The sequence below is a fragment of the Culicoides brevitarsis genome, chromosome 3 (assembly GCF_036172545.1).
Source record: "Culicoides brevitarsis isolate CSIRO-B50_1 chromosome 3, AGI_CSIRO_Cbre_v1, whole genome shotgun sequence".
Classification (NCBI taxonomy): Eukaryota; Metazoa; Arthropoda; class Insecta; order Diptera; family Ceratopogonidae; genus Culicoides; species Culicoides brevitarsis.
The window spans coordinates 30,727,525-30,754,196 of record NC_087087.1 but is presented as its reverse complement, the minus strand read 5'-3'; the positions used below and the strand labels follow the sequence as shown (position 1 = coordinate 30,754,196).

Genomic DNA, 26,672 nt, shown 5'->3' with positions numbered 1-26,672 from the left:
AATTTTTGCCAGAGAAACAGACAGCGCAGCAAAAAGTTACACGATACCGAAATTGGTGCCGCTGCAGTAAATACTAAACTAATTTTGTTTATTATTTGATTTAGAAAATTTGTGGTTTTAGTGGTTAGGAAATATGTATAAATTTCATGCAGAACCGATGCGGGTTAGAAAATTCTGCTACAATTGAAAACTATTTGATTTAATTCGCAAGGGTAACAGATGTTGCAAGCAGTATTTTATGGACAATTTACACTGCCGAGATGCAATATTCGTTATTCGGGTCATTAAAAAGGGGTTGCTGCGTTGTTTCCAATTAATTAATTAATTAAAAATCCACGTCATTGAACACGAGCGAATGACAAAAAAAAAATGGATGACAGAAAGTTTAAAGGTAAAGTTTATCATTAAATATTTGGGAAAAAGGACCGTGAGCAAAACCCAAACAGAGATAAGAATATTTATTTTCCTTATCGCAAACGGTGTTCGGGTGTCGTCGAGAGGAAAGCATGACCTTCCCTGAATTGAAATGCCGCATCGATGGCCTACAGCAGCGTAAAATACCGTTTTAATTCATAAAAACATTTATCGCTTATCAACATTTTATTTACTATTCCCCTCTGATTCACGCTTTGCTCTTTTTCTCTCTGGTTAATGTCTGTCTATTTTTGGTTTGCGCTCTGTTATGGTTTGGTCATAACAAAATGATTTGATATGATTTTTTTTTATTAATTTGTGAAGAATTGCAGTTTCGAAAGGAAATTTGGATTTTTTGACAGGTGTCAAAATTATTTTTTAAAAATTTCTTTATATTTTTTTTAAATTTTTGATCAAATTTCATGTAAAATGCTTTAACTTTGTTTAAAAAAAAAATAAAAAAAAATATTTGGAGTAGATTTAAAAAAATTTTTTGACATCTGTCAAATGTCAAATTTGTGACAGATGGTAAAATGTTCATTGAAATCAACTTTTTAATGAATAAATATATTTTTTCATTAAAATAGAAGAAAATATAAAATTATGTCTTTATAAATCCATAAATTTCAACTTAAAAATTTTGACAGCTGTCATTCTATCAAATGTCAAAATTATTAAAATTTCATTTGAAACCTTTAAAAATAATTTTTTCATAAATTTTTAATTTTTTTTTAATTTCTAAACAAAATTGGATCAAAATTACTAAAAATGTCAAAATTATCAAAAATAATTTTGACAGCTATAATTTTAATTAAATGTCAAAAACTTTAACATTTGATAATTTCTTTAAAAAAAATATTTCTTTCAAAAATTTCAATTTTTTTTCTATTTTTTACTAATTTTTAATTCAAATTTAAAAGAAAAACAATAGAAATTTGAGATTTTATGAAAAAAATTGACAGCTGTCATCTGTCAAATGTCAAAATTGTTAACAATTCATTTGATCCCTTTTGAAAATTAATTTTAAAAAATAACTTTTTTACATATATTTTTGCACTTTTATTTCATTTCAACTAAAATCACTGAAAATATATGAATAAAAATTACAATTTGTCAAAAAAATTTTTGACAGCTGTCAAAATCTTTAAAATTTGATGGAAATTCTTTTAAAAAGTATTTTTTTCAAAAATTTAAATTTTTCTAACTTAAGAGAAAATTCAAATTAATTCAAACTTAAGAGAAAAACTTTAGAAATATGAAATTTTATAAAAAAAATTTGACAGCTGTCATCTGTCAAAATTAATTCAAATGAACAATTATTCAATAATTTTTTTTATGAAATTACTTAACCAAGCAGTGAAACGACAATTTTTCACAATTCTCTATTACTCGGAGCGACTCGAAGTGTGTGGCATTATTCTTTATTCGCCTCAACGGAGTTATCAAAACAAAAATTGTTTATTAGTATGCCGAAAAATAGGAAGTGGCAAGAAATCTCGTTTGTTTTTTTTTATATTTTTTTGTGGTTTTGTCATAAATTTTGTTATCTTATCGTTCTTCTCCTTTTTGTTTATAGTTAGTGACTCACCCGGAGGCAGGACGATTTCTCACATCGAGCTTTCAATCAATCCCTTTTTGCCTCCTTGCAATACCGAAACGTAGGAAGAAGAAGTTTTAACCGCAAACTAGCATCATTATTATGATCAAATAGTGGTCGAACACATAAAAGCAATTTTTGCAATTACCTTTTGTTGTAAAATAAGCACACACAAAGTAAGAGGAATGATGCCAAACCGATATTTATTGTATCATTTTCTTGCACATTTTCTACTTCTATTTCAGCTGAGGAAATAATGAACTTTCGATATTTTATTTCGAATTGTTAATTAAAAATGGTTGTTGTTGGTTTTTCTGCTCTTTCGACTTTTTTTTGTTGCTGTTGCTGCTTGTTTGTTGATCAACAGGAACACCAACTACTAGCATCGAAGAAGCGCAAAGGTTAAGCAATACACAAGAATATTGATTGTGGTTTTGCACCTACTGTTGAATTTTATGCAATATTATGCATTTTAATTAAAACTCGTCTTCATGTGCGTTGTCTTCATTTTTTGTGTGTGGCGTTCGTGCATCTCTAATGTATGCGTAAAAATTATTGATTTTTATGCTGAATAAACATGAAAAACCACAAGCAGTTTGGAATTCTTAATAGAACGAAACAAGGTGAGATTTTTTTTGAGCGAAAATGGAAGTGAAAATTGAAACAAAAATTTAAAAAAAATATTTAAAAATTTTTAACGTGAAAATTCGTTAAAAAAATATTATTTAAATTTTTTTAAAAATTATTATTAATTTTTTTAATTATTAATAATTAATTTTAGAAGTTATATTTAATTAATTATTAATAAAAAAGTTAATAATAATTAAAAAATAATTTAAATAATAATTTATTTATTAAATTAATTTTTTAAAAATATTTTTGGGGCTAAAATTATTTTTTTTTTATATAAAAATTTTAATTTTTTTTTAATACTTAAAAAATTAAAAAAAAAATAATTTTTAATCAAAATAATTTTTCAATAAAAATTACAATTTTTTGTACAAAATTAATCAAAAATTAAATAAAAAAATTTTTAAATATTTTTCTATGAAATTTTTAACAACAAAATATTTAAAAAGTTTGAAAATATTTCAGGTTTGAAGTCAAAAATAAATTAAAAAATATTTCAAATGAACATATTTTTTCCAAATTTGTATCAAAATTTGATAAAATATAAAAATAAAAAAAAATTGTCGAAAATCGAAACCCCTCATCAACACACACTGGAAGTGCAATTTTCACACTTCCGATTGCACTATTGCATAAAATTACGCACATTTAGCAAAGCACATCATCATAATTACCGATATTTAAGATATGCAAAAACATTGAGGGAAGAACAAAAAAAAAAGTTTTGCAAATTGAAAATATGTGCGAACAAAAGGTGCATTGTACTCCCATTGTACAACACTAAAAACCGCACATATGCACATTAATTACGAATATCATGCAATCTCATTGGTAATTAGTTTCATGTGTGTGATGCGATGCGTCGTCGGGTGTTACTTCTCTAACACTTTTTGTGAAGATCATTCAACTTCCCATCAAAATTCGGTGTCAATTACCCAATTTGTGGGCACCTGAAAGAATTTTCGGGGAAAAAGTCATTCACACCTCTTTTGACGCCGCGCGCGAGTAATTATTTTTTTCGACATGTGGCTTAAAGTCGTCCTCACTTCACCTCATCTCGTCTCACCTGTTTAACATGCTAATTTAATGTTCAATTCATCATTCTTTTTTTTAAGAACGTTAGATACGAATTTGAAAGTCATCGAGTCATGAAGTCATGAGAGTGCTTTTTGTTATAAATATTTAATTTTCAAAAATGTTTTAGAAGCAAAAACAAATTTATAAGGTCTTTAAAATAATTTTTAAAGGTCCCTAAAGAGACCCATTGAAGCAATTTTAAAATTTAAGAGTAAAAAGTTGATTTTAAAGATTTTTTTTAAATTATAAAAAATCATTCAAGAGATATTTTAAAAAAAAACTATCAGGGGTCCCTAAGGATTTCTAAACATTTTTAAGACCCCATAAGAATTTTATGAAAACCAGAAGTAAAATTTAAGCTTCTTTAGTAATCTCAAAGATTTTTAAGATAGCTTTAAAGATTCGATAAAATCTTTAGACACATACAAAATTTTTAAGACCCATTAAAGACCCCAAAAATTTTTTTTTAATTTTAGGAGAACCTTCAAACAGACTTCAAATATTTTTTAAAGAAATGTTCAAACTCTTAAACATTTTTCAAAATATCCTTGAAAAAATGGACTGTATGGACCCATGAGCTATTTTATGACCCTCATAGGGTCTCAAAGCTTTTCTTGAGTGAGACCGAAGCTTCTTTAGTAGTTTAAGAGATTCTTGAATGCTTTCAAAGGTCTATTAATAAAATTTAAAAACTTCTCAAACATTTTGAGGTCCTTTAGGGACCCCTTAAAGACCCCAAATAACAATTCGACGAATCAAATTATAAAATTTTAAAGGTCCTTTCACAAGATTCTTCAAATTTTCGTTAAGCTTTTGTTGGATAACTTTTCTCGAGACCCTCTTAAGACCCCCTCCATCACAGACAGACCTCCAAAAACCCACAACTTAGCACAAAATTCTATCAACAACCACTTTTCAAGAACCATTCATTATATCAAATCATCAAAGCAAGAAGAAAGCCCCGAAAATAAAAATAAAAAACATAAATAGACTCAAATATATTTATCAATTTGAGATCTCGTTTCACCTATTAAAACACAATATACATAAAATGTACATATAATGAGGGAAAAAGACACACCACATAGAATTGGAATGCGAATGTGATATCGCAACGCCACAACATAGCACACAGCAGCAAGCAATGAATAAGAAGAGAGAGAGACTACTTACCATAAAAAACAAATTATTCTTCTAATTTCATTTGAATATATATAAAATTCCGTCTCGTTGATATTATCCGACGTCGTGCAGCTATTAACCAAATATATCCAAATAATTAAATTTAGAGAGTTGTATTGTTATTTTTTTTATTATTTTTATTTTTTCTTTAAGTATGATTACTGCCTTTTTTATTTCTACTTTTTTACTTAATTTCAGTAAGTTGATTTTTTTTCTTTTATTTTTTAAACAACAAAAAATATTAGAAATATTATTTTTGTTTGAATAGACACGAATTGAACAGCTTACTTATGTATTTTTATCTTACACTTTAATTTTTTTTTGTATTTTTTTTTCTATACACAAAAGCACAACAATACCGATTAATGGCAAATAATTTTTTTATATTTATTTATTTAAGCTTAAAAAATTTTTTTTGTGAATGAAATTTAATTTTTTTTGTTAATTTTTTTAATTTAATTATTTAATATTATTTTTTTTTTAATTTTTTTTTTACACAATATATTCACTATTTTTAATAATTATTAATATTTTTTTTAAATATTTTTTTACACTTATTTTTTTTATTCATTCAAAGGTCTCGTCTTAATTATTTTCTCCGTTTTATTTATTTTTTTTTTCTTTAATTTTTTTTTTATCATAGAGAATATAATGATAAAGAAAGTCAGTCAGTATTTAAATCCGACGTTTATTTAATTTTTTTTCTTCTTGTTATATTAGCTTATTGCACAGTTTTAGTACATTTTTTCTCCTTGGCTATTTGTACAGTACTTGAAATGCATTTTTTTCATTTTATTTTCTTCTTTGTTCTTTTATTTTTCCTTCTTTCTGGAACCACAATGACGACATCAGAAGCCTTTCTTTAGTATTTTTTTTTCTTTTTTTTTTATTTAATTCTTTAAATGAATTCACTTTTATTTTATATACTTTTGTTAACCATGCCAATTATTTAATTGAAGTGTTTTTTTTCTCTCGACGTCGTCTTTTGTTGGTAATTGACCAAGTGAGAAGAGATCTGCAAATTGAATAAATTAATTAGATGCATTTTAATTTGCGCGGTTTTGTGAATTAATTATAAACAAAAAAAATGAAATATGAGAAGCTTTAAAAAAAAAATCATGAAAAATTTATTTATTAATTAATTAATTCTTTTGACGTTTTTTTTTGTATTTTTTTTTTTTTTTTTTGTAATAAAAAAAAAATTTTTTTTAGAAATTTATTTGAACTGACAAGCTTTGTTATGCAGTAAAAATTGTTATTGAGTAGAAAATTGTAGAAAATTATGCCCGTAGATTTAAACTGGTTTCAATTATTTTTTTGTGTTTTAACGTTAATTTGTGTCTATCTACTGCTATTTGCCAGACAAAAACAACAAAAAACTGAAGCACGACTTTTTTTTTTTTAAGTAAATAAAAAATTTCAATTTATTTAAAAATTTCTCTCAGCAAACTTTTTAACGTAATTTAAATATTTGCTGCATTTTAATAATTAATTTATTTTTTGTTGTTTTTTCAAATGTCTTTTTGTTAATTTTTACAGAAGCCGCTCTCCTTGATGAAAATTTAATGAAACATAAAGAAAAACCAATTATCACTTTAAATTAAATGGAACGAAGTTGATAATAATGTTATGATGCTGATGATGAGACAGCGATCAGACACCGACTTGGCAAGCAAAAAATTTTTATCACCAACTGTTTTTATCTCGAATTTTATTTTCTGTTTATTTACTTTGGCGACGAGGTAGGCAAACGAGCAGACAAACGTGTCTCGTTTTAATATTTAATCATCATCAGTGGAATCCCTTCGTAATTTTGCACGCGGAAGGTACGCGAATGAATTTTTTGCCATGCAATCTTCTTTAATTCAATTACCGGGTAAATTTATTTTTTCGGAGAATCACTTAATTTTTCATGATTTTTTTTCTTTTTAATTTTTTCCTTACTTTTTAATTTATTTTAATTTTTTATTTGATTTAATTTTTAAAAAAATTATTTTTTTTTTATTTTTTCACTTTTAAAAAATATTCCGAGCGAAAAAGTCCTTTTTTCATCACTTTTGTTCTAAAAATAACGAAGAAACGCAAAAACACCTCTTAACGAGTTGATGCTCCAAGAGAAACTGGTTAACTTATGCTTTCTATGTAATTTTCTTCTGTTACACAATCCAATTTTAGTCGAGTTTCTGTGTGTTTGTGTACGTGTTGAACGCACTTGAAAATGGATTCTCTCACGGTTTCCGTGCAATACAAGTTCGTGTTTGTAAACAAAAAGCGATTTTTCGTATGCGGAGGAATGAGTTCTCTCTCCGACGTCTCTTTTTGTTTCATTTTTAGAGAGAGACGAAAATGGGAATGAATGAAAAATATCGAGCCGGTCATTGTGTGAATGTACGTGCGATAAATAAACAAAAACATATCAAGGGGAGACGTGGAAATTGGAACACATGCAGTTCGTACATATGTGACACAGTGGGATTCGTTTTAAAGAAAAAAGGGCAAAAAAGTGACACTTGTTACTATTGAATGTATTGAAAAGAATTTTAACATGAAAAAATATTTTTTTATGATTTTTGGTGAAATTTGAATTTTTTAAATTATTTTTTGTGAAAATTTTCCTATTTTTTTTTATTTTTGAATTTTTATAAAATAATTTAATATTTTTTCTTAATTTGCTAAATTTTAAATAAACTTTTATGAATTTTTGAATTTTTTGAAAAATATTTTTAAAAAAAATTGTAATCGAGAATTAATTAAAAAAAATAACCAATTAAATTAAAAAATTAATATTAATTAATTGAATAAATTAAATTAAATTAATTAATAAAAAAAAATAATTAATTAAATAAAAAAAATTAAAACAAAATTATGAAAAGCTTTAAATTTCACAAATTTTAAAATAGCTCGAAAAAAAAAATTTTTAGAAAAAAAAAGAAAATTATGGAAAAATCAGAAAATTTAAAACATTAAAAAATTTAAAAGCTTTGTCTAAATTTAATTTAATTAATAATTTTTTTAAGTTTTTAAATAATTAATTTTTAAATAATAAATTTTTTTTTATTTTTTTTGAATCATTTTAATTAAATTTTTTATTAAATTTTAAATTATTTATGGGCTTGGATTAAAAAAAATTAAAAAATTATTCCAAAATTTTTGATTTTTTTTTTACTTTTTTCTGTTTTTTTTTATTTGTATCTCTTCCAATTGATTTTAATTGATTTTTCCATTAAAAAAAATATTTTTCAATTTTTGAGATATTTTTTTTCTATTTTTTATTAAAATAATTTTTAAAAAATTAATAAATAAATTAATTATGAAAATTAAATAAAAACAATTTTAAAATAAATTAAATTAATTAAAATTAAATAAATAAAAATTAATAAATTTTTTTAATTAAAGTTCAATAATTTATTTGATAAAAATTAAAATAACTTACCTTAAAAATAAAAAAAATGTAAAAATTCAAATTTTTCTTAAGAAACGAAAAATCTTGTAAAAATCGTAAAAAATCCATCAAAAGATGAAAATAAAGATAAAAGTGAATTTTCCGTCAAAATTTATGATATTTTGACATTAAACGGAACAAAATTACAAATATCCTCCCACACCATCTAGACACTCCAATAATTTGTCATAAATTCACGCAAAAACGAGGACAAAAACTTTCCCCGTACAAAAATCTCGCCAACAAACAATCAACTGCAAAATCATAAATTCATAAGCAAAGGCGCGACAAAAACGAACCCCTCCACAATTTTTCGCAGGAAATTTCCGCCACATGCAAAAATTATTCATGCGGGGTGGCATTCAAGCTCGTCTGTCACATCATATCTTGTCGTCGCATGTAATAAGTAAACAGAGAAAATAATCACTTGTGGGACATTTGAGACATTCTCATACCCTGGAAAAATGCGAAATTTCGCAAATTGGAAGCAAATTCGGATGATTTAATGAAAATTTCAAAATTTTGGTCCATTATTCGTCATTTTTCTTAAAAATCCATTGTGATCCGATGCCAACGGGCTTCTTTTTAATAAACATTAAAATAGATTCGTCTTTACAAGTCGCATGCCCTCCAAACAAAAAATTGTTTAAATTTTTCATTTCGTTCAACGTGGGCCCGAATGCATTTCCAATTCCACTCACGTTCAAATTTTTGGTTGAAAAATATTTTTTTGACGAAGGAAAAAAAAACTCGCGAACAAAAAAAAATAAAAAGGGGGACAAATCCCTCATAGTTCCGCACACTATTTCAATTAAAAAAGTATTACCGCGACAAACATTTGTCCCTGTTTTGTTTTATTTTAATTTTTTTGCCTTTTTTTATTTATTATTTAACACACGAAAAAATTATATTTTATTTGTTGTGAACCGCAAAAAGCCGCACATTCTTAGCGATAAATTCTAAACGTGAATAAAATTAACTAATTTGCATAAAAAATAAAATTAAAGGAAAAAAAATACCGTAAATAACAACAAACAAACGTGAATCATTTCATAAATAATTATTTTGCGGAAAGAGAGAGAAAAATTGGATTAAAGAGAGTTGTGTGCGAAAATCAGACAACGCCCGATCCGCTGTCGGTCAACCTCATTCAGGTACACGAGAGTAAATGAAATATCGATAACAAATCGTTCGAAATTGATTAGTAAATAATTTGATCAATTAGCGTTTCAATTCAAACTCAATTTAATTGTTTTTGTACACAAATGTTTGTGCAGTCATGTGAACTGAATCAAAATATTTTTCAAATATCAAAAAAATTGCAAGGGAAATTTATCTTTTTGTCAATTGATAATTATTGCCGAGAGCGTGTTTCGTGATTTTTTTTTTCAAGAATATTTGACACTTCAATTTATTTTTAAATAATTTTTTAGTAAAAAAAATATAATTTTATTAAAATTTATAAAAAAAATTTAGCCCAGTATGCATTTTAATTTTTTCCCAATGCAAATATTGAAGCTTCTGTCAAAAAAAAATTCAGAAAAAAAATGTATTGCTTATTTTGAATTTTAACCCCTTTGGGTATATTATTTTTTCCCAATAAACATTTGAAATTGCAGTCCCAATGCATATTTTGATATATTTGCCTAATGCAAAAATTAAAATGTCTTTCCCATTTTGAGTTTTAACCCAATGTGTATTTTAATTGTTTCCCAATTTTGAGACATCTGCCCAAAGCATATTTTGGCATTTTAATTTATTTTAAATTTTTGAAATTTGATATTTCGGACCCGATTTGTATTCTATTTTTTTCCAATGAAAATACTTAATTTGAATCCCAATGCATATTTTTATAGCTCTGCCCTAAGCTAATTTTTAAATTTGAATTTCCTTTACATTTTAAATTTTAACCCATCGTGTATTCTGATTTCATCCCCAGTCAACATTTTCAATATCGATCCCATTGCACATTTTTAGATATCTGCCCAATGCAAATGTTGACATTTAAATTTAACCCCAGTGTAAATTCTAAATTTTTTCCCCAGATAACATTTTGAAAGTCTTTCCCAATGCTTATTTTGAAGATTTAGCCCAGTGCAAATATTGGAATTGAAAGAAGGTTATAAATTTTAGTCCCAACGCATATTTTAAAGCTTTTATTAAATTAATTCTTTGAATTTTAACCCAGTTAGCATTTTGAAATTTAATACAGAAATACTTTAAAAATTTCCCAATGCACAAATTCTTAGATTTAATTGACATTTACTCACAAATTATTTTTTTTTTAATTTTCAAAAATTAAAAAATTAAAATAAAAAAAATAAATTTAAATAAAATAAATAAGATAAAATAAAAAAAAAATTAAATAGATTTTAATAAAAAATTTTAAATATTCCAAAAAAAAATTAACGAATTTCAATTCGGACACCCATAAATTAATCCCACAAATTGCAATCTTATCCGCAAAATCTATTTACACGAAAAATAATAATATTTTTGCCTATTGAACTAAATTAATTGCCAATTTATATTTTTGTGTATCACAATGAATAAATAAATCAACACAAAAATCCATAGTAATTCTCTCTCTCTCTACAAAATTTTACAAAACAAAATTTTATAACTAAAACTCAATAAAAGGACAAAATAAATGTTTTAGTTAATTAACTTTTCATTTGCTGGACTCGGCATCTATTCAAAATCTGGCAATATAGCAAGAGAGATGAAATTAAATTTAATTATTAAAAACTTACACAAAAGCGTCACTTTTGTGCCAAAATGAAATATTCATTCGGAATTAATTGACTGGATGAATTTCTATCTCTCACAAAATTTTTGTTTTTAGCAAAAAAAAAACAAACAAAATTCCAAACAATTTTCAAAAATTTATGTTTTAAATGTTCTTATACGAAATTGATACTACTTACCTTCTGCGTGTCGAGAATGAGAGATTTTTTTTTTGTTTTGGCGATGCGATGATTATCAATTTAAATTATTGCTCACATCACACAAGATGACATTACGTCGTCCGATTTTTTTTTCTCTCTCTCGAGATGCACAATTTGGGCATTAAACAAAGTAAAAAAAAATCCAACCATATTAAATGACAAGTTGTTGTTGTTCTTTATTGTTTTTGGAAAGGAATCCCACAAAAAATTCTTTGACCTTTGCGTGTAACTGCAAGAAGAAAAAAATGTTATGAACATAATGAGAGAACATAAAAATTTTTTACTTACGAGATAAATGCAGAGACACGCATGTTTCTTGTTAATTCAGGCATTTCTAGCCGTCGACGTTCGAGTCATGTGTCGTGAGTCTCCAATTATCGTAGAACGAAATTTATTACGTTACTTACAGTTGCGTTATGGATTTATAGGAGAAAAAACGCAGTTGAAGTATTTATTATGGACACAAAATTATTACGTAAAATGTCTTGTTAGCGGTAATCAAGTTGTTATTATGTGATCAGACAAATTTTTTGAGTTGAGTTTATCGACTTTTGGCTGACTAATAACGGAGAATTTTTTCAAGAGATTAAGTAAAAATAAATTTAGTAAAATAAATTTTATAAATTTTAGTAAAAAATCAAATTCTATATCCAGGATTGCCAAATTTTAAATTTTATTCTAATAAAAGAAAATTTTTCGCAACAAAATTATTATTTACGAATTTCAATTTAAGACTTACAAAATTTAATTTGATTTAAAAAATATAATTTTAAAAGACATTTTTGATTCCAGGGTTGCCAAATTTATTAATTTTTATTAAAAAACTTTAAAAAATTAATTTTTTTTAACGACAAAAAAATTCTGTTCAATTTTTGAGAGTTAAAAATTAAAAATTAAATTGAAAAAAATCAAATTTGACAATAAGGTTCAAATTAAAATTTAAGGTTCAGGGTTGCCAAATTTAAAAAATATTATTTACGAATTTGTAAAACTTAAATAATTAAAATAAAATTTAAAAATAATTGTAAGAGAAATTTTTCAGTTCAGGGTTGCCAAAAATTCACTACTGGAAATATTAAAATAAATTTTAAAAATAAAAACTTCACTTAATTTGATAAATTTAGCAAAAACTTGTATAAATAATTCTATATTAATATATTTGACCATATGAATACAAATATAATTTTAAAAACTATTACGGGGTTGCCAAAATTTTATTCAGCAATATAAAAAAATAATTTTAGAAGAATCTTTATTAAATTTTAATTTTAATTCTATGTATGAGGCTAGAATTCAATAAAAATTTGAATCAAAATAATTCTAAAAGAAAATTTTAAAGTACAGGGTTGCCAAATTTATTATAAGACTTACTTTAAAATTCGATAGAAAATTATTTCACAACAAAAAAATATTGATGAATTTCTGAGACTTAGAAAAATTAAATAAAATTTCAAAAAAATCAATTTTAGTGAAACTTTAGAGTTCAGGGTTGCCAAAAAAATTGTTAAAAAAAAAGAAATTTCAATAAAATTTGAAAGCAGTTCTTAGAAACTTAATCAAATCTTAATTTTTGACTTTGATATATAAAATGGCAACCCTGAAACATAAAAATAATTGATGCAGGGATGCCAAAAATTCATTACTTAATAAATTTAAATACATTTTTTTAAATAAAAATTTTATTAATTTTTTCACAAATTTTCATAAATTTTTCGAAAACTCGAAGCTTTATTTGTTTTTAACATCAAAAATTCTATTTAAACTTTTAAAAAATTATTACGGGGTTGCCAAAATTTTATTTAAAAATAGAAAAAAATAATTTGGAATTATTTTTATTTAAATTTTAATTAATTAAATTAATATCAATGATAAATCTTGAAATATAGGAAAAACAGAAACCAGGGTTGCCAATTTTTTTTTTCAATTTTTTTAAACAAATGAAAGGAAAGAAAGTAAATTAAAAATAATTTATTTAATTTAAAAAAAAAACTAAAATGACATTAAAACTGTCACCAAAAAGAAAATTGTACATGTGAAAATTGTCACTTGCCATTAAAATGTCAAAAATGAAGTAATAGGTCCTCGCCAAAAAATCAATGAAAATGGCGATTTATTGTGAACCGAAACCCATAAATATTAATTTCATGTCTTTTTCGCTCCGGCTCACGTCACAGGGAGGCAAAATTTGAATATCATCAAAAATTAAAGAGGGAAATCAAATAATAACACAATGCAATATGCCAAAAGGTGAATGTGAAATGCGTATTAAAAGGTCGTTTTTCATGTTTTACATGCGATTTCACTGTTTTTCAACTACAAAAACACACACTCGAAGGGAAACGCACGCACTGCCAAAAAATTTATTCAAATTTCCACCCATTCAAAATCCCAGATTAATTAGTCTAATGAAAAATATGCCTCTTGTGCAGCAGAATTTCTTTGTCGAATAATTTTCACCCCTTTTCAACGAGAAAAAAAAACATAAAACTTGAAACTTCAAAACTGATGAGACCGGTTTTTGTGCGGAAAATGTGTTGAAAGGGCACACACTCCTCACTAAAACTGTAATAAATACAAATAAAACATAAGTGATCCTTATTTCCTCATGTCGGCATTTATTCGTGTGATATATGAATTAGACAAACATAATGTTCGAATTTTACTACAATTTCAAAGCAAATAAATGAATTTTCTGGCGTAATGTAATAAAAGGACAAACTTTTCCGTAATAAAAACCCGGAGATGCGAAGGGAGGCAGCAAAATCAAATTTAATTCGTCGTTTGTGCATACGTTGCGTCAGAATTCCCCGAAAAATATCACACTTTATAACAATAATAATGTTTTTTGCTTTTTTGCCGTAGGTGTTAATTAGATAAAAGTGATGTTGAAGTGGAATGCACTTTACGCAATGTTTATTTTTAATACGAGGCAGCGAGAAAAATCGATGAGAGACCATGGTAACTTGAAAAGAAAAATATTTGCCTTTGAAGTTATTGTTGGTTTTTTTTGTGTTTTTTAGCAGTGAAATTGGCTTTTTTTTATTTCGAGTGCGAAAACGTTTTTCAAAAGGGTTTTGAAGATTAAAAGGTTTTTTGAGGAGAATCCATGACGTTGGAAAATTTTTTAAAAATATTTTTTTAATAAATTTGATCATTTGATGAACAATTTTCAAAATTTTTGGTCAATTTTAAGCTTGAAAATCATCAAATGGGCTTCAAAATAAAAATTACGTATTTTTTACGTTTTTTTTTTTTATTTTTCAATTTTCAACCTTAAGAACCATCAAAAAGACATCCAAAGCACTTTTGTATGATTTTTGATCAATTTCAAGCTTAAAAATCATCAAATGGGCTCCCAAAATGAAAATTACGTATTTTTTACGTTTTTTTTTTTTATTTTTCAATTTTCAACCTTAAGAACCATCAAAAAGACATCCAAAGCACTTTTGTATGATTTTTGATCAATTTCAAGCTTAAAAATCATCAAATGGGCTCCCAAAATGAAAATTACGTATTTTTTACGTATTTTTTATTTTTCAATTTTCAACCTTAAGAACCAACCGAAAGGCATCCAAAGCACTTTTGTATAATTTTTGATCAATTTCAAGCTTGAAAACCATCAAATGGGCTCTCAAAATGAAAATTACGTATTTTTTACGTTTTTTTTTATTTTTCAATTTTCAACCTTAAGAACCATCAAAAAGACATCCAATGGCATTTTTCATAACTTTTGTTTATTTTTTTTTTAAATTGCATAATTATCGTATTTAAATTAAATTTAGTTCGTGATTTAAGCAAAAGATGGCGTTTGAAAATTAAAATTTATTATTTTTGAACATTTTTAACTTAAAATTAAAAAAAAAAAATTAACTGAAGTCGATTGTAAAAAAAATATCAAACGCCGTCTAACGGCAAAAATTCTAAAATTAATCTTTTAAATTCCCCAGATCCCTCTGGTGGTGAGAAATTCAACTAAAAATCGATAAAACAACAGCATATTCTCAAAAAGTCATCCTCAGATGCAAATAAATGCTAATTTATGAAAATGTGTTTTGTCTTTCGTGCTATTAAGGAGAATATCTTCGTCATTTAAGCGGATCACTTGTTTCAAATTTAAATGTAGTGACACAATAATCACCTTCAACCCTCTTTATTTTTAATGGCCAAACTTTCTTCTGCCTCACGAAGACGACACGAAGCAAATAAGAAGAGGCAAGAACACTCAAAACCATAATTACCTAATATAAAACGAGTGTGTGTGTGTGTTCAACTTAATTTTACTTTAATAGTCACGGCCATAAAATGTCACATGCGGATACCATGACACTCATCTAATATAAATGTAAATAAACGACTTCTTCTTCGGTGTCTCGTTTCGGGCCGGCGTACAGAAAACTTCTTGACAATGACAGACAAATTAAAGGTAAATTATCTCAAAATTTATAATAATAGCACCTAAACAATTAATGTTCCGAATTTCTTCTTCTTCTTAGGAGAGTGCGGGAATGTATTTATGTGAAAATTAGTCGATATCCCTCATTCTCTGCCGCTTATCTCGTTCACATATCGAGTCGAAATTTCGAAATTCAACACTCTGTGTCTGTGTGTGCATTTAAATGATTCCTCCGGCTTCTATTTCCCCGGCAATCGTTATAAATGCCTGATGCTTATCGAACCATTAAATTATTTAGTTTCAATTAAATGGAGCAAAATGCACGCAGTTATTTTGTCAGGTGTCTTGTTTACTCCGGTATGTTTTGTATTTAGAAGCGCGGAGGATAATTTGTAGCGGAAACATTGAAAAGTTTGTTTTCACGGGATATCCTTTGTGTTTCAACTTATTGATAAATCTGTTTGTTTTTCGGTTTTGTGGCAGAAACTTTTGTTGAATGAAGCAATTTTGGAGCTGAGAAGATTATTTCAAGGAATTTTTGGGATTTTTAAGAAATTTTGCTGCTAAAAGTCTTGAAAAGCGCCCTCTGGTAGTTAAAATTATTTTTTTACAATAAAACGCCATCTTGTGAAAAAAAATTTTTGTCGAGTTAAGCAATTTTTGATCTAAAAAAATTTTTTATGAAGGTTTGTGCATATTTTTCTTAAAAAATTGCTTATGAAAGACTTCAAAAGCGCCATCTGGTAGTTAAAATTATTTTTTTACAATAAAGCGCCATCTTGTGGCAAAAACTTTTGTCGAGGATAGCAATTTTTGATCTAAAAAAATTTTTGATGAAGGTTTGTGCGTATTTTTTTCAAAAAATTGCTTATAAAAGTCTTCAAAAGCGCCATCTGGTAGTTAAAATTATTTTTTTAATATAAAGCGCCATCTTGTGGTAAAAACTTTTGTTGAGTGAAGCAATTTTTGATCTAAAAAAATTTTTTGATGAAGGTTTGTGCATATTTTTTCTTAAAAAATTGCTTATGGAAGACTTCAAAAGCGCCATCTGGTAGTTAAAATTATTTTTTTAATATAAAGCGCCATCTTTTGCCAAAAAAAAAATATTTTTAGTCTAAACAAAGTTCCAAAGTTAAGATATTTAGTTTAAATTTGTCTCAAGGGGTTCCTTTTTTTATTATTATTTTTTCAAATATTGACTTTAAATATTTCATCAATAGAGGGCGTTATATATTTATTCTTTATGTTCAAGCTAAAAGTTTATAAAAATTAATTTTTAAAATTAACAATAAAAATTATTAAATTTTATTAAATTCTTAATTATAAAAATATAAATAATTAAAAATATTCGCTTAATTTGCTTAATTGCTTTAAAAAAAAAATAAAAAATATCCAACGCCATCTGATGGATGAAAAAATTAAAACATTTGACCTCTTTTAATCTCCAAAGTCACATGCTAATCGTAAATATTTTCAATAACGCACTTTTTTGTCTCAAAAATCTCTTCAAAATTATTTTAATTTAATCTTCATGTGACACGACATTGAAATTCCTTCAATTATACGAAAGATATGTCTCTATTTAAGACACTTTAACGGTAATTTAAGATCTAAACAAACAACATTGACTGCTCATTTATATCTTTTTAAACGGTGTTTTGACATAACTTTTAGTGAAAATTACTCTGCTACCAAATTTCTTAAATTTCTCCACTAAAAAAATATCTCGATTTTTATGTGTTTTTTTTTTTAAAAGACGCATCTCGTAAAATATAGAAACAGTCAATCAACATTCGTGTATCACGCCTTCACATAAAATCTCGTTTTTCTCACATCGCTCGAGAAAAACATCGAAAGTACGAATGGGGGAACCACGACGTCTTTAATTACCATTTTAAACAAACAAACAGAGTTCGACGCGCAAGTTTCTTGGGCGTGAGATGCGGTGCAATAACTAATTAGTAAAACGTGTGTGACTTGTCAATAAACTACAGGATTAACAAAACATTTGACAAAGTTAGAAAATTTTATGTTCGAAAATGTTTCTTCAGTTGCGCTCGGATTGTTTGTAATTTGTAAATGTGGAGCAAAAACGTTAATAAATTCAATGTCAATCAAGTTTGGAGCGGATGACGTTCGATATTTTTTCTCGCGAAACTCGGCTTTGTTTTAAATTTTCATAAGTTTTTGGAAAGAGAATTAAGAATTATTTTTCAATGAATATTATTAAAGCGCATTTTTTCAAAAAAATTTTGCTTATTTCTGATTAATTTTTTATATTTTTAAAAATATTTAAAAAAAAAAAAAAAATAATTAATTTAAAAAAAAAATATTTATTTATTAATTTAATTTAATTTATTTATTTATTTAATTTATTAAATTAAAAAAAGTAAAAATTTTTATTTTATTTAAACAAGAAATTTGAGCGCCCTCTGATGACAAAAAAATGTTAAAATATTTAAAGCACCCTCTATTGAATAAAATTATTTCGAAAAATAAATTAATTAATGTATAAATTTAATTTAATTAATTAAATAAAAAAAATTATTAAATTGAATTAAAATTAATTTAAAATTTTTTATTGAAAATTTAATTAATTTAATTTAATTTAATTAATTAATTTATTACTTAATTTATTAAATTAAATAAAGTTAAATTTATTATTTTTTTAAATAAATTAAATTAATAATTTTTAATAAAATTTTAATTATTTTTAAATTTTTTTAAAAATATTTATAATTTTTTTAAATTATTTATAAATTTTTTAATTAAAATTGAAATTCATTTAAAAATTAAAAAAAATAAATTTAATTAATTTATTTATTTTTATTTATTCAATTAAATTTAATTTTATCAGCATAATAATAATATTAAAATTATATTAATTTAATTTAATTTAAATTAAATTTTCAAAAAACAGAAAGACATAAAAATTCTCCAAAAAAAAATTTTCGTCAAAACGCATAAAAAATGATTAATTTTTAAAGGCTGGATCGCATTAACGTGAATCGATTAACCCTTGCCTCGTTCAATTAATCACCGAATTGCATGCCTTGCTCATTAAATATTACGAGCGAGTCCCGTTCAAGTTGCTGCAACAAGTTGTCAAAAAAAGAACGAAAGAAAGTAAAAAAACAAACGAAAGTCGTCAATAAAGTACTTTATGGGCCATTCACCCATAAAAAAATTGCCTGTAAAAACTGGTATTTTACCTTCCTTCGAATTTTTAATAATTTTAATACATTTTTGGCCATAAACTTGGTATTAGTGCCCTAAAAAAAGTGCAGAAAAAAAACTTTTATAATCTCGTGCAGGCTGCGCAATTTAGTATCTTACATGCATTTCGCAAGTGCGGACAACAAGACAGGAATAATTTTTATTTATTTATTTTTTTCGTTCGTTTTTTTCGGTGAAAAAAAGTGCATCTCACATTTTAAAGGAGAAAATAATAATAATGAGACATCGGATGATCATTAAAAATCAAATGTTTTTGCTGAAACCGTCATTTTTGGCAGGAATTTTGCTGTTATTGTTGGCAACATCGACAACGACGACGCTCGCAGATGATGGTGAACGACCTTTTGACTCGCATGACGATCAATTTTCTTGATTTTATTTTAATTGCAGAAACAACAATGACGAGTCTTGCGAATGAATCGACAATTTCTTCGGAAAAAATGGAACTTCCTGAACCCTCATCAACTTCCATGATGAACAATTTTCCAACATCAACTGAGAAAACTCGTCGAACTCGAACAACTCGAAAATTTTCAGAGAAAACTAAAACTCCGAACGAGAGACAGCAACCTCAACGCCCTACTCGATACCGTCGACCTTTGTTAACGGGACCCTTTTCGCTGTATCAAAGAACTTCATCGTTGGCTCCAATTACGTATCCAACGAAGCAGTCAGAGCCCATCGTACCTGTGGCAGAACCGCATCCTTTGAACATTAATTTGTCCGTGTATTTGTATCCAAATAAGGAAGAAGAAGCAGCAGCAGCAGCGGGAGTTGTCGAAGAAAAGTTGACAGACGTTGATTATGTGAATGATGAAGTGACGACAAATAAGAAGAAAAAGACTCCAGTTTTGATAGCAAATCAAAAGATTCCTCTACTTCCAGCGGGATTTGAACCAGTTGAGATTGACTTGCAAGGTGCTTTTGTCGAAAAATCTCAACGTTAGATGATAATAAATTATTTTATTTATTAAAAAGTTTAAATTTTTCTTTAAATTTTTAAAAATATTAATTTCAAAGTTAATTTTTTAGCCGTTGGATGGCGCTGAAACTCTAAAAATATTTACTTACATCAACATAACTGAGAGTTTTATCTGTTTAACGATTTTTAATTGTTAGAAGTTTTAAATTTTTTAATAAAATTAAGCTAATAGAGGGCGCTTTATTTTTAAAAAGATATTAAAATCGACTCACAAGTTGGTATTTACGCAATAGAGGGCGTTAATTTTTTTCAAAATAAGAAAAAATAACTTTTCATAAAGTTTTTAGACAAAAAAAAATACAAAAAAAAAATGATATAAAAAAAATATTAAAAAAATATGTTATATAAGAAGTTTTCAACTTCAGAAATAGATCATTTATATTCGTCAAGTTGAAAATAGTAAAAAAAAGCAAATTAAAAAAAATAGCAAAAAAAGCGAACTAAAAAGGAATAAACAAGGGCCTTGTGTTAACAAAGTCGAAAAAATTGCCAAGTAAAATAAGTTAAAAAATTTTTGAGAACAAAAACTTGAATATAAAGGATTTATTTCAGTTTACGTCAGTATTAATATATATTCTGAAATAAATCCTTTATATTCAAGTTTTTGTTCTCAAAAATTTTTTAACTTTTTTTACTTGGCAATTTTTTCGACTTTGTTAACACAAGGCCCTTGTTTATTCCTTTTTAGTTCGCTTTTTTTGCTATTTTTTTTACTATTTTGAACTTGACGAATATAAATGATCTATTTTTGAAGTTGAAAACTTCTTATATAACATATTTTTTTAATATTTTTTTTATATCATTTTTTTTTGTATTTTTTTAATGTATTTTTTTATATATTTTTTTAATATATTTTTTAATATGTTTTTTTAAATATATTTTTTTAATATATTTTTTTTTTAATTAATTTTTTTATTTATTACTTTTTAGTGTTGTACAGAAGTATTTTTTAACATTTATTTAATCATAAAACTTCTTAAAACTAAAAAAATGACCCACAGAAAATTCATTGTAGTGACCGCCTTGGGTTAAGAGGTATCATTTGTATGGGAGGTCCATTTTAGAGAACCGTAGGACAAAAGTGATGTATGGCAATGTTGTGCGTCTCGACGAGACAAACATTTCTGCATCGTTAGATTTTTGAAATTTGCACTGGGATTCGGTTTAAATTTGAATTTTCCGTTATAATTTCGAACTCTTATATGGGGAAAATTTTTTGTGCATTGGGATCATGCCTCGATTCCACAAATGGGACCTCCGCGATGCAAAATAAGCGTGACCTGTAGAAGGAATGAACCTTCTATCTATTATAGGAAAGCCGTAAAATCGGTTCCAACAGACAAACATACCCGATAGTGACTAAATATAAAGGATCTATAATAAGAGGTATCATTTGTATGGGAGGTCCATTTTAGAGAACCGTAGGACAAAAGTGATGTATGGCAATGTTGTGCGTCTCGACGAGACAAACATTTCTGCATCGTTAGATTTTTGAAATTTGCACTGGGATTCGGTTTAAATTTGAATTTTCCGTTATAATTTCGAACTCTTATATGGGGAAAATTTTTTGTGCATTGGGATCATGCCTCGATTCCACAAATGGGACCTCCGCGATGCAAAATAAGCGTGACCTGTAGAAGGAATGAACCTTCTATCTATTATAGGAAAGCCGTAAAATCGGTTCCAACAGACAAACATACCCGATAGTGACTAAATATAAAGGATCTATAATAAGAGGTATCATTTGTATGGGAGGTCCATTTTAGAGAACCGTAGGACAAAAGTGATGTATGGCAATGTTGTGCGTCTCGACGAGACAAACATTTCTGCATCGTTAGATTTTTGAAATTTGCACTGGGATTCGGTTTAAATTTGAATTTTCCGTTATAATTTCGAACTCTTATATGGGGAAAATTTTTTGTGCATTGGGATCATGCCTCGATTCCACAAATGGGACCTCCGCGATGCAAAATAAGCGTGACCTGTAGAAGGAATGAACCTTCTATCTATTATAGGAAAGCCGTAAAATCGGTTCCAACAGACAAACATACCCGATAGTGACTAAATATAAAGGATCTATAATAAATGGCGTTCAAACCTTAAAGATAAAATTTTGCCGCTAGATGTCGCTTTGAATTTTGTATACATTATATATTTAGAGCTGAATTAAAAGCAGAAAAAAATTTTTTTTTAAATATTTTTATTAAATTTATTCTTCAGAGGCGCTGAATTTTTTAAAAAGACCTAAAATCAACATAAATGAAGGTTGTTGAGTTATAAGATTTTAATCTGTTAAAAATATTATATTTTTTTTTATAAAATATAGTCAACAGCACCCTCTGGTCTTGAAACAGGACTCACAATTAATTTTTATATGCTAGAGGACGTAAAATTTTTACAAAATATAAAAAACTTATTTTATTGTGAAATATTTCATCAATAGATGGCGTTTCAGGCTTAAAAATAAAAATTTTGCCGCTAGACGTCGCTTTAACATTCTTCTAATACTCTCAAAACTTTGCTTTTGTTATCAATTTCTTATCATAAGTAAAATTTAAAGCATAAAAAAATTAAATATATTTATTAAAAGCTAAATTTAGTCGTCAGAGCGCGCTGAAACTTTTAAAAAGACTTAAAATCAACATAACTGAAGGGTTTTTTTAAGTTAAACTGCTAAAAATTTTAAAATTTTTGATAAAATATAGCCAATAGAGGGAGCTTAGATTTTTAAAAGAACTCATAAGTAATTTTTTATATGGTAGAGGGCGTTAAACTCTTACAAAATATGAAAAATTATTTTTTTTTGTGAAATATTTCATCAATAGATGGCGTTCGAGGTTTAAAAATAAAAATTTTGCCGCTAGATGTCGCTTTAACTTTATTCTAATAATCTCAAAACTTTATTTTTTTAACAATTTTTTATCAAAAGTTAAATTTTTAGCCTTAAAAGAGCTTAAATTTTTTCATTAAAAACTAATTTTACTCAATAGAGGGCGCTTAATTCTCAAAAACTACTAAAAACTGGAAATCAAAAGCATTATTCTCAAAAACGTTTTCCACAAAGTAACTTTTCAATCAACGTTCGCTCCAAGCATCTCCTAAAAACCCATATTTGACACCAAAATTAGATCTAATTTCACCAATTATGCAAATGCCAACGACGATAAATGTCTTGTTTAGACATGTTACTTGTCAAATATCTATTTAAAACAGTTTCCATTGTCGTTGTCGCAAGATTTCTATCTCGCTTTGACCACGAAATTTTCGGACCACCAACAAGCAACTAATTAATGTACAAACAAGCAACTACATGAACGTTAATTGGCGCAATTAACCTATCAAGCAAACAATTATTTAATTACAGTTGTGGCGCGGCGTCAGATTTTTTTTTATTCTTTCTCTTGAAATCAATTAAGAATTTTGGCATTTTTCAAGTCCTTGAGATCGCGAAGCATTTCTTGCGCGACTTTGGCGTAAAAAACGTGCGACCATTGCTCTTCCGTTAAACATTGGATTTTGTCGATGACTTTTGGGGAATAGTAACGTTTTCGTTGCGTGGATGTTGAGAATCCCTTGACGCCATTTTCCTTCAAAGTGCGTAAAATTGGAGCGACGCGATGACAAGCAAAGTCGTTGTCGTTGATATAGAGTTCAGTGAGACGTGGAAGAGCAGCGACGATGCCTTTTTCATCGATATCCGATAATTCGTTGGCATTCAACCAAAGTTGATCGACCATTTTGAGAGATCGCAAAACTTCAACTGGAAATTCGATTAAATGATTTCCCGCCAAAGATAAGGAGAATAATTGTGTGAGACTGGCAAATGTATCGACATGCAATTCTCTCAATCCGATGTTATTTAAAGCTAACGAGTCCAGCTTCGTCAAAGGCTTGAAGACATCTTTGTCTAACCTCTCGATAAATTGCTTCTCGATCTTAAGACTTGCCAAATTTTTGCATTTTTCGAAGGCATCAACTCGAATCTCTTCCATCTCAGCTTCTTGAATCTCCAAATGAGCTAAATTCGGAAAAGCTTCACACAAGTCGTCGCCTAAGACTGGAATTTTTGAACTTTGTACCACAACTTGAGTAACTTCCATCGGATAATCCGACAATGGCGAGAAATGAAAGTCATCTTTGGTCACTTGAACTCCTTTTAAAATGCATTGTGATCGAATCGAAGACGAACAAGGGTAACTTGGACCTTCAGCGAAGGTATTTGCCATAAAAGCTAAAAGAATCAATACGATCAAACTCATTTTTGTTACTTGACTGCCAAAATTTTGTCAATTGCAGGCATTTTATTGGAAATTTTATCACTAAATCTGTCAAAATTTTGATAAATAATCGACATTTCTAATTGATGGTCTATTGATTTATCATCATTCGAGTTATCAATAAATTATTTGTGTATAGCAAAGTTATATGAAAGAACATCTTTTGCAGTGAAAATTATGCAATGAACATTACAAATTTAAATTTTATGAAAAAACAAACAGTTACATACAAAAACGAAAAAAAAATTCATTTTAAGACGAATTTTTTTTTAGGCAAAAATTATAAAATGAAATTCTTAAGCGTTAGAGGTGCGGCTACAAAAAAAGAATAATAAAAATAAAACATCTGTCTGAATTATTACAAATTCTCACGTAAGAAATGGTCGAAATTAAATAGATCGTGATGAAAAATTAAAATATTCAAATTCCGATGAATTTTATGAGGAAAAGAAGAAATGGCACGACATCTTCTTATTTTATTAAAATGGACACGTGTTTTGCTAAATTTATTTTGTGAGTTATTATTATTACTCAATTTTATTTATTTTTCTATTTTTTTTTTCATTTTTTCTAAAATTTTAATTTTTATAGAATTTTTTCAAGTCAATAAAAATTTAGTTTTTTTTTTTAAATATTTCAAAAGGTTCAAAAAATGTCAAGAAAGAGTTTTTTAGTAATTTTAGTCAATAGATTGCGCTTTAGATTTAAAATATCAAATTATTTCCTCTTTAGGCTTTTTTATTATTTTTTATCAGATGCTATATGGAACTCTTTTAATAACAAACTTATTTGAAACTGATTTTGAAACATTTTATAATATTTGGGATTTTGAATATATTCTAAATAATTATCTATTTTAATTTTTTTTATATTTTATAATTATTTTAAATAATATTTACACGAATTTTGTTAAGGTACTAAATGAGGGGTAAATTTTTTCTTTCATTCTTTTAAACTTATCAAATTAGGTTGTTTTGTAACGAAGAAAAATTTTTTTTTTTTTTAGTTTCATTTTTTTTGCAGTTTTGAGTTATAAAATGATTAAAAATGATAAATTAGAGCCCTCTTACAAATTTTTATCCATTTGGAGCAAGATTTGACATAAATTGCTTTGACACAGTTTTTGACATAGTTTTTGACACAGTTTTTTTCTTGATTTAGTTTTCAAAACAAAACTATGTCAAAGAAAAATTTTTTTTCAGTTTCAATTTTTTTGGCAATTTTGAGTTATAAAATGATTAAAAATGATAAATTAGAGCCCTCTGACAAATTTTTATCAATTTGGAGCAAGATTTGACAAAAATTGCTTTGACACAGTTTTTGACATAGTTTTTGACACAGTTTTTTTCTTGATTTAGTTTTCAAAACAAAACTATGTCAAAGGAAAAAATTTTTTTCAGTTTAAATTTTTTTGCAGTTTTGAGTTATAAAATGATTAAAAATGATAAATTAGAGCCCTCTGACAAATTTTTATCCATTTGGAGCAAAATTTGACAAAAATTGCTTTGACATAGTTTTTGACACAGTTTTTTTGCTCTTGATTTAGTTTTCAAAACAAAACTATGTCAAAGAAAAAAAATTTTTTCAGTTTCAATTTTTTGGCAGTTTTGAATTACAAAATGATTAAAAATGATAAATTAGAGCCCTCTGACAAATTTTTATCCATTTGGAGCAAGATTTGACAAAAATTGCTTTGACATAGTTTTTGACACAGTTTTTTTCTTGATTTAGTTTTCAAAACAAAACTATGTCAAAGGAAAAAATTTTTTTCAGTTTAAATTTTTTTGCAGTTTTGAGTTACAAAATGATTAAAAATGATAAATTAGAGCCCTCTGACAAATTTTTATCCATTTGGAGCAAGATTTGACAAAAATTGCTTTGACATAGTTTTTGACACAGTTTTTTTGCTCTTGATTTAGTTTTTAAAACAAAACTATGTCAAAGGAAAATTTTTTTTTCAGTTTCAATTTTTTAGCAGTTTTGAGTTATAAAATGATTAAAAATGATAAATTAGAGCCCTCCGACAAATTTTTATCCATTTGGAGCAAAATTTGACAAAATTGGCTTTGACATAGTTTTTGACACAGTTTTTTTGCTCTTGATTTAGTTTTCAAAACAAAACTATGTCAAAGAAAAAAAATTTTTTCAGTTTCAATTTTTTGGCAGTTTTGAGTTATAAAATGATTAAAAATGATAAATTAGAGCCCTCTGACAAATTTTTATCCATTTGGAGCAAGATTTGACAAAAATTGCTTTGACATAGTTTTTGACACAGTTTTTTTGCTCTTGATTTAGTTTTTAAAACAAAACTATGTCAAAGAAAAAATTTTTTTTCAGTTTCAATTTTTTTGCAGTTTTGAGTTATAAAATGATTAAAAATGATAAATTAGAGCCCTCTGACAAATTTTATCCATTTGGAGCAAGATTTGACAAAAATTGCTTTGACACAGTTTTTGACACAGTTTTTTTGCTCTTGATTTAGTTTTCAAAACA

General features: G+C 26.4%; 1 protein-coding gene across 1 annotated transcript in view; it reads right to left on the bottom strand.

Moving 5' to 3' along the window:
* The window catches only part of LOC134835904 (lateral signaling target protein 2 homolog), a 157,170-nt gene extending 152,056 nt beyond the window's left edge, over positions 1-5,114 (bottom strand). Inside the window, exon 1 of the mRNA XM_063850911.1 lies at positions 4,892-5,114. Coding sequence (XP_063706981.1) covers positions 4,892-4,894 — 3 coding nt within the window. The 5' untranslated portion in view covers positions 4,895-5,114. The remainder of the gene's footprint in view (positions 1-4,891) is intronic.
* Positions 5,115-26,672: the final 21,558 nt, after the last annotated feature.